This window comes from Ambystoma mexicanum, chromosome 12 (assembly GCF_040938575.1).
Source record: "Ambystoma mexicanum isolate Mex_15411 chromosome 12, UKY_AmexF1_1, whole genome shotgun sequence".
Classification (NCBI taxonomy): Eukaryota; Metazoa; Chordata; class Amphibia; order Caudata; family Ambystomatidae; genus Ambystoma; species Ambystoma mexicanum.
In genome coordinates, this window is record NC_090936.1 from 776,035,142 (window position 1) to 776,047,325 (window position 12,184).

Consider the following 12,184-nt stretch of genomic DNA (forward strand, 5'->3'; position numbering starts at 1 on the left):
CTGCTTCGCCTGTGTGTGGGATTCACTAGGTACACCAACATTGCATAACTTTCTATAATGCCCAGCAGTTCCATCTTGCTATTTTCTTAAAAGGCAGCTAAGCACATTTCTCAGTCCTCATGATAAAGTGGTGACAACAGATTGTCCAATTCATGTATGCCTCATTCTGCTCATAGTGCCAGTTTCCACCACCATAGTTATTCTACAATGCCATTTCCCAGTTTTCAAACATTTCCACTTTCTGTAATGTCCAAATTAGCAAACAGTACCCACCTCCATAAAGTTCATCATATATACATATTGCCACTTCCATATTATTCCATTAAACCCACACCCTTATTATCCATAATTCCCCAACAAATACTTTTCTCAGTATACATGGAGACCCACGTGCCCACATTAGCAGATTCCATAATGCTCTATTGTGCCCACATTGCCAGTTTACATCCCTGCACATTATGCCCCAACTGACAAATCATGTACACATATGCTGACTTGCCATTGCATTGAGTAACTTACATGACATATTTCCCTGGTAGTAAATTGTACTCCCATCATTCCTTTTCATATTGACCCAATAAAAACATGTCCTAATTCATTTAGGCCTTGGTATGCAAACATTGTACATTTCCAGAAGCCATTATAAGCACTCAATACCAGTAAGCATGACGTCCCAGCATATCAACATACCACACTTCCATAGTACCACAGAAATTGTGTCTTGCAGTTTCTGTAATGTTGAAGTAGCCATACATGTTTGGTTAACTCAGTGTTCAAATAAACGAAACGTACCCAGTAATTTGTAAAATCTCCCAATATGCCAACGGATCATTTAAAAAAATGCCTCAGTATGCTCCTAATAATAAATAATAAATAAGCACATTTTCCCGATTTCATTTTCTCCCAGAGGCAAAAGCAATGTCAACTTTAGATGTTTTTTAAATTTCCAGTTGATAAATAATAGTTCTAAAATGAGATACAATAATCTCTCAGTATCCTTACATCACCAATTTCCATAGTTCCTTAACACATATATTTCTGAGTTACCGCAGTGATAAACTGCCACATTTTATTGCCCGTTCCCATGTTATCTTACCTACAAATGTTCTTAATGTCCCAGCATGACTTTGTTACAAAATTCCATATGGCCCGGTTTCACACATATCACTGTTAGCCCTGTGTTCCAGTACATAGGTCGCGTGTTATGACAACAAATGCACTGATTACCAGAAACAAAATATCCCCTCGGTGTACATAGCTAGTTTTCACAGTGCCCCAGTAGCCCCAAATAGTCAATGACCGTCAGATTCCATTGTTCACATTTCCTAGTTGGTGTAATAACCTAATCTTTCCACATTATTAGTTCTGCATTGCCTCCGTTTTCTAGATGATGAATTTATTTCCCCCTTTTCATAATTTTTCAACACTCCTATGAAAGCCTCCCCTATCGTGCCCACTCCATTACATTTGATCCATCATCTCACAATATGGCACAAATGCCAAACCTCTCCCATTGTTTGCTAAGTACCCCTCTCTTCAAATCAGATCAATAATAGACACACTGCCCTTTAGGTCAAGAGCGCCCACACATCCTCAGTCGGTTCTTATTTCTCCCCATGGTCTGTTTTTGCTTAAAGCTGTAACCAAATTTCTCCATTGCTGTGGTCTAATATACATACAACACACCGCTGGAATTCACAATCCTGGGGATACCATGGAATTGTTTTTCTCCAAATTTCTGTCAAGAACATGTTCATATTTTTTATTTCTATTGGGTAATGTTGGATAGATATGCAAAGTCATCTACTCAATAACAGCTTTTTTCATTTTACAAACACTTACTCCAGCTCTACTTTAGTACCTCCTTTCCATGAGCCAATCTCATGTCAGAGCACACCAATCTTGCGGGGAAACATATCCTTTGCTTTATTTTGGGTTTGGGCTATTGGGTATGACTTCCGACACCTATAAGCCAAAACTATTGCATTAGAGTACAGATCAGGGCAAGTGGCAACTGAGGAGGAACACACAGCGTGTGAGTCTGGTTTGGTATTTTAACACCCATTAACGGCCCATGGCCATGTGAACCCTACGGCCATTCCCACCCAGTCCCTGCCCCTGCCCCTGCCTGTCATAAACACCTCCTCATGGGACCTCTTTAAGCTGGCTGCTCAAAGTGTCTGCCAGTGTTTTTTCAAAACAGTTTGCTGAGAGTTAATGGCTTAATTGGAGTTGTAAATCCCCCACTGGTGTCATAAAAATCCCCACCAGGTCTTCCTTCAGCTGCTCAATGTATAAGCACTCTGCATATCCTTCACTGAAGGCCTGTTATAAAACAAGCATTGGCAAAGCCTACAGTTTTGGCTTGTGTAGCTGTATTAGGCATTTGCCAGGCACTGCTATTAGATGGCCAGGTACTCACAACATTTTTCACCGGCTACCATCAATGGCCAGTTAATACATCTACGACTCTGCCTGGCAAGTATTTTTCCCATGTCTAAAGAAAGCCCACACTGTTTGCATTGCGAATGCTCATTCTCTTTTGCTGTCCAAAAATCTGTAAAACAAATTTGTCAGATCTTCAGAAAATGTTCATCTTTCGCCTGCCAACTAGATTTCGAGTTTATGATTTTGCATGTGTTTTAGATGTATGGATCCTCTAACTTTACAGACAAGTCAATTAACTCAAAACCCGTTCTTTGGAGGTATTTCAAATTTTTACCGGAAAGAACACATACCCGAGTAATATGACTATGAAAAGTGGATTAACCCTCTGTTTTCTTCATCCAAATCTGCATAATTCCTCTTGCGGGATTTACAGTTTTGGGGAGTATTTCTTGTTGATTTTGAAAGAGTAGTTAAAGTTAATGCCCATTTAAAATGCTGATTCTTAAAAATAAGTCAAAATGTTATCTTCAATAAACCTCTCTGTTTTGTGTACAATCATCTCAGTGTTCTCTTGGCGTGAGCTCATTTAAATGTGGATCAAACAGGTCAACAGAACATCAAAACGCGATTTAAGGGCCTTAACACACAAAACGTCCCAGAGGAGTGATGTGGTACTCCGCTATTGGCCAATCTCTGGGCTGTTCCAGCCGGTGTGGCTCAGGAAATGCTTATAGCCCGAAACTGACAAACGAGGGAAATCTTGGCCTCAGTCTGAGCCTGCTGTGCTGGCAGCATGGCACTCCCTTTCATCACTGGAGCACCATGCTCACAGCTATGCTGCCAGCCCTGCATGAATTGCATTGCAGCACACTCTCTTATCATCAAAGTGCCACGCTAAATCCAGGTGTCCCTGGCCCGCAGCACACCACTCCCTTTCTTCACATGAGTGCCACGCTTGCAGCCATGCTGTTAGCATCTCTCTCCTTCACACACAGGCTACACCTGATAGACACAGGCTGGAACACAGGCCGTGCACCTAAATCACCTGTGTCACTCCCCGCTCCTTACCTTCTTGGGGTCAGGGGCAGGTGCCCCCAGCCAGCGTCACTATCCTCTTGCAGACGCTGCCAGGCCAAGAGAAATCACCCCTCACACCCCCTTCTCCCACTCCTGACATTGTTAGTGTGGGGGTTAGTTCTATGAAGCCTAATTACCGATGTTGCGCTATAAAGTTTTCATGTTAAAATGTAAACCTAATAATTGGTTGGATGAAATAAATAACTAATAAAATATAAAGAAGCAAAGAGGCATCCTAATATTAGTTGGGAACCTTTTTAGAGGCACTTTAAGTGCTTTCAAATCAAAAGTCCCATCAATAATATTTTCCCTAGCTGTACCTTTATGTTGTCATTCTGCCATATTTCATTTTCTTTTTCAGGAGTTGCGGCAATATCTGGCTAGTCTGGCTGATCAGTGCAGTGCAGATAACAATGGACCTGACCTCCCTTCAGTGATTATCCTCGATAACCTTCATCACATTGGGTCTTTGAGTGACATCTTCAATGGCTTCCTCAACTGTAAATACAGTAAATGGTAAGCAATACGTATTGTTTTCTGACACATTGTTTTAAAAATTGTATGAGACCTACCTGATCTTACATTTCATTTTTAAAGAATGTGTTTTATGTTAATAAACGACATTTCTACAGCTCCTCGAACTCACCTGACCTTTCTGTGCAATCACCTGCTATGCCAGCTCCATTAGAAGGAGGCCTGTTTTTTCAAGCCTGTCAGATAACAGTTCTGCCTTGGGCCATTTGGCTTGTGCTTTCCTAGATCGACATTGCTAAGTCATGGGCAGCTTCAGCTGTTACTGCCGGGAGTCTGCATCTGTGACATCATGCATGCCCATTCCATCTGCTCAAGAACACCCCTAAAGCAATGTTGTGTAATTACACTAAGAAGACACATGGAACATTTCCTTTCAAGTTTGAAGTACAACATGAACATGTGTGAACATTTTCTCATAATTGCTATTCCATAAATGCTTAAGAGAGGATGGTGGGTCAAGGAGCTTGGAGAGGAAACATGTTTTTAGTAGCCTTTCCATTGCAGGGGATGTATGCTGTTTTTACATATTAATGGGAATATTAACAATGCTTAAAAGTACTTTATCAGACTCAGTTTATGGGAACAAAGAAACCTGTTTAAACCCCCTTTTCAGGAGTGTTCTTGTCTGGTTAAACAGTGGGCATGAAACCCACCATTTATGACATACTGTATACAACATGTTGTTTGTGCATGAAACTTCATTAAAACCCAATTAATAATAAGTAGTGCAGGAACACAACTGTTTAATGTGCCCTAAAAAGTTAAGATCCTTTAAATGTTTTTGTTTAATTGTAATCTTCCAGATCAGCAAAAACATAACATTTGCAAACACAATTATGCTAGTAGTATTCTGAAACAATGGTAAGGACATTGTTTGTTTCACTTGACAATCTTTATAAGACTTTAACACCGGCAATCGGATCACCCATTAACCATTTCACTTTGGTAGACGCTCGACTTTGACAGAGAGGAGAACATTTAATATTATGCGGAATATATTACACACTTATCACGTATGAAAAGGTTGTCCCCACATGCACTTCACAGCATAGCAACAATATCTAAAGTTCACTGTGCAAATAGTACATTTTTGCATAGGTTGCGTTTGCATGGTACCAGTGTTCTAGTCCCCCATGATGCTGATAGAATGTTCACCTTGCCCCATGCTCTTCAGTTGGCTCCATTGGCAGGTCCTGTCAAGTGCACACATTGGAAAACAAGTGCGTAAGCTTTGCAATGTAGATTAATGAAGTGCTTTGCGATACAACACTGAATATTGTTGCTCTGGGCGAGCTTGCTTGATGGTAAAATCCACTATTAATTTGGGACTAAGGAAGTGCTTGATTAGTGATTGAGTATTCATGTTGTTTTGTTGCCCTTAAACTTCTTTCTGTAAAAATACATCGGTGTTACCTTGTGTATGTGTATAGTCAGGCACAACATAGAGATTTACAGAAAATGTTTAATTCACTGGTTTAAGTCGTAGGGCATATTGCAAGGCCTAATTCAGAAATGATATTGCATGGTGCACATATCACAGAATGAGCCCTGTTGGAAGGTTACTTTTTTGGCATAGGTTCACTCTGCAGTATTCCTACAGGATTTCTCGATTGTCAATCCACCCACACCAACCCAGTTGTAAAGGTAGGGTTCAAGGACCATTGTCCAATTGTGATGCTTGACAAGGGGAGACCAACCAGCTAATCAAAAACCTGAGCCAATGTTAAACAGATGTGATGGCCTTTAATAAGTCCAACTTGCTCCCCTGGTTCACTTGTGGATTTTGTATGGCTGTCGAGTTAGAAGTTAACACAACAACCCTCATGTTGGTGGTTTTGGAGACGTTTTGAAGTATTAGGTGAGTTTAGGAGAGTTAGCGAGAATGCTATTAATCATTTGTTCTGCTGATGTTGTTTCCTGTTTTTATCCCATTTTATCTGAGCGTGTTCTTTAGGATCCCTCTTTAATGTTTCCATTTTACCCATACAAATAATTGTTATATATGTTGATACTTTCACTTAGCAACCATCACTAACTTTGCACTCACTGGTATACAGTCCAATACCCACAATTCTGTGACAAAAGATAAGCCCGTGGTTGGAAAGGGCGCGGGTGTTTGCTCTGAGGACCTGGAGCTGAGGAGGCTGTCTGCTGCTTGGCCCCACCCCCTGCAGGTCTAAAGCTGCCGCCATAGCCCGCGAGGGTGGAAGCCCGCGGGAGGAAATGGCGCGGGTGTTTGCTCCCACCTGGGTGTTCGCGCCCAGACGGTGTGGAGCACCTTGCACCCAACATCAAATACCTTGCATCTGGACCCAACATATGGCACAAGAATCGGCGCAGAAGCAGATTGTCCCTAGCACTGTGTGCACGGGGGCTAGGGGTAAGGTGAGATTCCCTATTTCTTTTGGATTCTGGATTTTGACCCCCAAAACATCCTTTATTGCAAGATGATCGGCCTCCATGGGGGTGCTAGTTCTGGATTCCGCGGTCCCATGGAAGAGGGGGATCTCTCATCCCCCTTCACCCCCCTCCACCTCTCCAAATCCACCCTTTTATCCAGCATACAAGGCCCCTTGGCCCCTGTGGAGCACCGAAAACAGATTTTGGTGAGAAGACTTGGGGGGGGGGGGGGGGGCTGCCACATAAAGCACCCGGGGTCATGCAAGGTACTGAAGTCTGCATTGGGAGTCCACTTGTGAATGAAGGGCATACCCAACCAACTATGCCCAGTGGTCGGGGCCCTGCACACAAGTTGCCCTGCACCCCTCTACCAAGAATCCACAGCCCCACAACCCCTCTACGTTCCTCTGGGACCACATGGGGCCTTGTTTCATCTCCTCGACCCATTCCTGTCCAGCTAAGCCAATTTTTGGATGAAAATGTGCCCTCGGTCAACCTCTTAACCCCTGGAGGGGGCTTTGACTGTGCAGCCACCACTGTTCTTCTGGACACTCTAGCCACTGGATGTGAGAGGATCTCTTTGGGCATCTCAAAGCTGCCAAAAGGGCACGTTGTATTGGCCCCACCGCTGGAACCTCTGCACCCACCCTCTGGTCTGAACCCTGTTCTATCAATCCCGCAGTCGACAGTTGTTCTCCCTGAAGCCCATCCACTGTCTGCTTCTGCTCCTCTGTCTTCTGCCCTAAGGGGGGTGAGCAACTCTGATTTGGGCAAGAGAGTGAAACCTAACCCCCCTTCCTGCAATGGGAGCGTGCTCACGCCTGCTGCCCCTATGGGGGTCAGCCCCTCTTTACGGATTAGCCCTCTCCGAGCTCCTGAACCCCCCACTCAACTGGAGCCCAGTGTTCACAAGTCCTATCTTCTACTGCATGTGCTGACCTGCCTAGCTGTCCATGCCAACTCCTGCTCTCCGAGCTGGTGGAGATCAAAAACCTCCTATTGGTTCTGAACAAGTAGGTGCTCGGGGTCAGGTGAGAGGGTAGTGCGGGGGGGAGAGGAGAGGTCTCAGCTGGGATAGGGCCAGGGGGTCCGAACCCAGTCTCCAACCAAGGGTCGTATTCCTCGCACCCCTGCACGCCCCCAGCACCCGTGGATAAGAACCCCCAGTCTAAAAGGAGCCATTCAGGAGGGTCCATTCCCCAGCGCTACCCCCTCAGAGGGAGCTCAATGGGATTACAGCTATTGAGCCACCGCCAATACAGAATTCTGCGGGGAGAGTCCAGCGTAACATGTGCTCTGTGGGGAGGGGGACTGGTGTGTCAATCCTCGGGCGGGGGAGGTCTACACCTGGGCACCTTATTTGCCAAGGCCACAGTAGTTCCACAGTATTCCTCGAGGGAGTCCCTAAACTACCCATGGACAAAAGACAACCAAGGGACGCCTTGCGGAATAAATGTCTTCACTGGCTACGGGCTGTAGGGCAGTGTGGGCTTGTGTCAATGGACCCTTTGTTAGAGTGCTCTAGATTGTCCAAATATGCAGCTAAAACGGACAATGTTAGAGTGGTCTTTGGGGACGCAGCTTTGGCAAGGGAGATTTTGGAAAGATGTAATGGTCGAGGGTGCCCGTGGGAAACTGGGATCATGGTCCGCTCTACTCTCATTCCTGCTAGTATGAGACCCACGGGTGATCCCCCAAGCAATAACCCCCTTTCAGGGGCTAATCTGACTGCCCTGGGCCCGAGGCAGTTTGGAAGATGGGAGGGTCAAAGGGACAGTGGCTCCAGATTTCGGGTCAAATGTACTGTCGGGCAGCACCCAAGTTAGGGTGCAGCCTTTTGCTCTTGCTTGGGTATGTCTTTCCTTCTTTTTGCCTTGTCTATTGTAATTATATTTTAGCAGTGTATTTTTAGGATGTACTTTGATGGCCTTTTCAGGCCGAATAAAGTTGTTTGCCTGATAAGCTGTTCGATCAAAACTTGATTTCTTTACATCAAAAAATCAAATGTGGTCTGCTTACTTTATGAAAGGAAACTACTGCAATCAAAGATATGTATACGAACAATTGCATACAAAGCCTAGAGTAGGCCTGCCTGTTACAATCTTGCTGCGAGTTAACACTAACACACATACACAGTTACACTATAATGTCAAATATTTTTCTAACATTCTTATCTTTTATGATATGAGGCCACCTCTCAGCAGAATTCTCAGCTCTATGATAACATTGCTGCATATTGGCCAGCTTATTCATGTTCTCTTCAGTTAACATTTGTGCAAAACTAATTTCAGCTATAACATTGAGCAAGTCCAGAATATTTTATTTCTCCAGCGTCAAAAACAAGTATTGACACCAGGGAAATGTGGCATGGAACAAATTGCATACATGTACACATAGCTACATGAATTGTCCCCCTTGTGTGAATGTTGGATTTCTAGCATTTACATTTAGTTTAAATGGTTACCATATTGAGTTTCATCGAATTCTACAATTTTGGGTAGAATGCACCTCTTCTTGGTTGACCCACCCTACCTGTAGAATGGTTTCTGAATTTTCGGATACAAGGATGTGCCACAATCCACATACCTTTGTTATTCAGGTCCCACTGGTGTGAATCCCTTTTCCTAATATGCAACATCAAGAGAGAGGAGAGGGTGTTTTTATATAAGGAATATTATTCCACTTAATATGAATTAGGAAGGCCAAATTCCCTTTCACTTCACACTTTTCTTTTAATTTCTATGGCTTTCACTACACACTATCTATTAATAACTAAGTCTGCATTAGACTATGCCTAAGACTGCATTCAAACCACGACCCTTTGTTAACGATATCTTTGAAATTGTGTTGGGTACTTTTTAGCTATGACTTACACAATGCTACACTGTCATCTCTGGGAAGTGTTCCCTGTTTTACACAGTGCATGAAGCACAGATACAGCATGTTTCTATGTCTTTAAATGTAGTCTCCCTCAGCTTTGTGTAAAATGAAAAGGTGCAATTCCTACCAGTAAACTACAATATTCTTTTTTTCATTCTGTCAAAAATGTTTTATTAGCCCTGTTAACTGTACGTTGAAAATTCTATATGTTCTACGAGCAGTACAATCTCAAGAAATCTCAACATATTCTATTGGCAAGGATTTCTCCTTAGCATCCACCATCCAATTTTCACCCACTCTGGTGTCTGATCAGGGCAATAATACTAAGATATTTCTTTATACTCCCTTGGAATAATGACTTAAGGCACAGTGCCAGTTGAGACTCTCAAGTGTCCCCAGGGTATTCCCAACCGGCAGGTCTCTCCTCGTCCCTTCATCCAGTTTTTAAGGAAAGCAGATCTGCCTCAATTTTTCAGTTGATTGGCAGATTTAGTGGGTAAAGGGGATCTCCGTCCCTTCAGTTTTAATTCCAGAGTCAGATCCTAATCCTTGTGTGACCCTGCTTTTTAAAACATACAGTATTCCCACACTTATGTCATGATCATGTCACCATTTTTGGCTGGTCAAAGTCTTCCATTGACATATCTAGCAGTCAATACTACCACCTTAACATAACCCAATCACATTTGGATGTTCATATGTTTGAATATATAAAACATGGGGGCGATTTGCTTGCATTAATATTACATTTTAAACCGTTGTTTTTATATATTTTTACATAGCTACTTGCCACATAGATAAAACATGTTTCTGTAATCCCCCTTCTAGAACACCATCTGGATATATGAAAAAATGCATATCATAATTTTTCATTTATTCATATTTATAATTTTAATAATTTGTAATCAACATATGGAATTTGAATTTAGGCTGCTTAGATAGAGGGGATTCACATTATCACAACACACATTCCCGCTAGATTGTAACTGATTTGTTTGTGGACTTTGTGAGAAACCTGAACCACCTGCATAATATTATAATATATTATATTGTAAGGTCGACAGGAAAAGGCCACTGCTCTTGGATCCTGACCCTTGGTGTTGAGAAGCGAGGGAGGATCACCTGGGTGAAGAGTCCTTGAGGAGTGGGAGCGGGATGCAACCAGGCGAGACATGATATCCCCCTTTTCCAATTGATGATCAACCTAACATTTCACCAACCTTTTTTGGGTTATTGTAAGTCAAATCCCCTTATTTCCCCTTATGTGAAACTTGGCAGTGTTGAGATGAGGAATAGGCATTTTAGAGCAGTGAATACTATAACATTTTACCATTTTAGTACTGGGATGAAGAAGATGCCATTTAAATGTTGGGAAGTTCAGGCATGTCCCCTTAATCATGGTCAGGCAATTCAAATGGGAAAAGCACACCTGCAATCTTGATGGAGGGTCACAGGTGTATAAAATGAGTAAGAGAAAGCAACATACAGAGGAGCAGCTGGAGGCCAGTGCAAGCAGCAGAGAATCTTGTCTGACGAGACACCGACAGCTGGGTAAAACTGCTACAGGTCGGACCACTGTTTGCAGCATGCTGAAATGGTGGGTACTGTAGAGAGAGGCAGTCTCTGGAATCATGGCGTTGAGCTGGAGCTCCATCCATGGAGCAGACTGAACGTGGAGAAGGGAAACCTGCAGGAAGGCTATCCCTTTCCCATATGTGCAAGATGCTTGTTCGCCTGCATTAGCCGGTCAAGTGGCACAGCGAGTAGAGCGCTCGCTTTGACATCGGTGCAGAGTCTGCTAACGCAGGTTCAAATCCTGGCAGGGCCAAACTCAGCCTTTCATCCTTCCGAGGTCGATAAATGAGCACCACACACCGTGGGTAATAATAAGCAACGCTCAGATACCTGAGGGTTTGTAGCGCTATATAGATGCCAAGTTATTATTATAATTATTATTGAGAAACCCACACAGGAGTGTATGACTGGCAGGAGCTGGGGCCCTGACCTCAAAAGCAGAAGGCTGTGTGATCCTCGCTGCTGAAGGAATTGTTAAAGCGGCCAATGAGTTTCTGGCGAATGAGAAACCTGGTACGCAAGGTTTTCAACAGTTCTATGGTGAAGGAACACTTTGTATCTGAGCGGTTGCGTGTCTCAGAAGAGCATGTTTTTACGAAAAGTCTCCTGTGTAAAACATTGTTTGACTGCTAGGCACACTTTGTATCGGAGTGGTCGTGTGTTTAAGGAAACACATTTTCAAAAGTCTCCAAGTGCTGGGCAACTCATTTAAAGTGAATCAAACAAATATTGAACAGCAGATTGAATTCACTGTGAGTCAAGGGCAAACCCATATCCATTGAATACCAAACTGAATAAAAGCTTTGCAAGCAAACAAAACTATTACCTGTTGAACCCAGAAGGGTAAGGAAACAGAACTTTAAATTAAAAAAAAAACACTGCATGCTGAGTTCTGAAGTGAATGTAACTTTAAAGAATATGTTAAAAGAAAACTATACTGAAACTTGATTTACAATGGAACTTTAAAATTAAACCAAAGAGAGGAGTATCGGATACCAAATTGTTTAAATTATATTGAAGCTTGATTTACCATGAAACTTTAAAATTAAACCACAGAGGTGTATTGTATACAACATTGTGTGAAAGCTACAAACCACATATACATTTGAAAACAGAATTAACTGAACTTTGGAAAGACAGGGATATTTTAATGAAAACGAAATGAAGTCCTGGAGAAGGGAATCCCTGAGACTTGAAACATTTGTTGACTTGAGAACAGAGCCTCAAGGTTTGTTTGTGTTTGAACCGTGTAACTTGGAACTTGGGGAAGGGAACCCCGAGTATTTGTTAAAACTGTATCACTGTGAATCCAAGGAAAGTAATTTCGAGA

At 42.8% G+C, this 12,184-nt stretch overlaps 1 protein-coding gene across 5 annotated transcripts in view; it reads left to right on the forward strand.

Annotated features, from left to right (window-relative positions):
* Window positions 1–12,184, forward strand: part of NAV3 (neuron navigator 3) — a 1,326,128-nt gene that overhangs the window by 1,251,579 nt on the left and 62,365 nt on the right. For all 5 annotated transcript variants that reach the window (XM_069629276.1, XM_069629277.1, XM_069629279.1 and 2 more), the window contains one exon: window positions 3,827–3,981. In XM_069629276.1, the coding sequence (XP_069485377.1) occupies window positions 3,827–3,981 (155 nt within the window). The remainder of the gene's footprint in view (window positions 1–3,826; window positions 3,982–12,184) is intronic.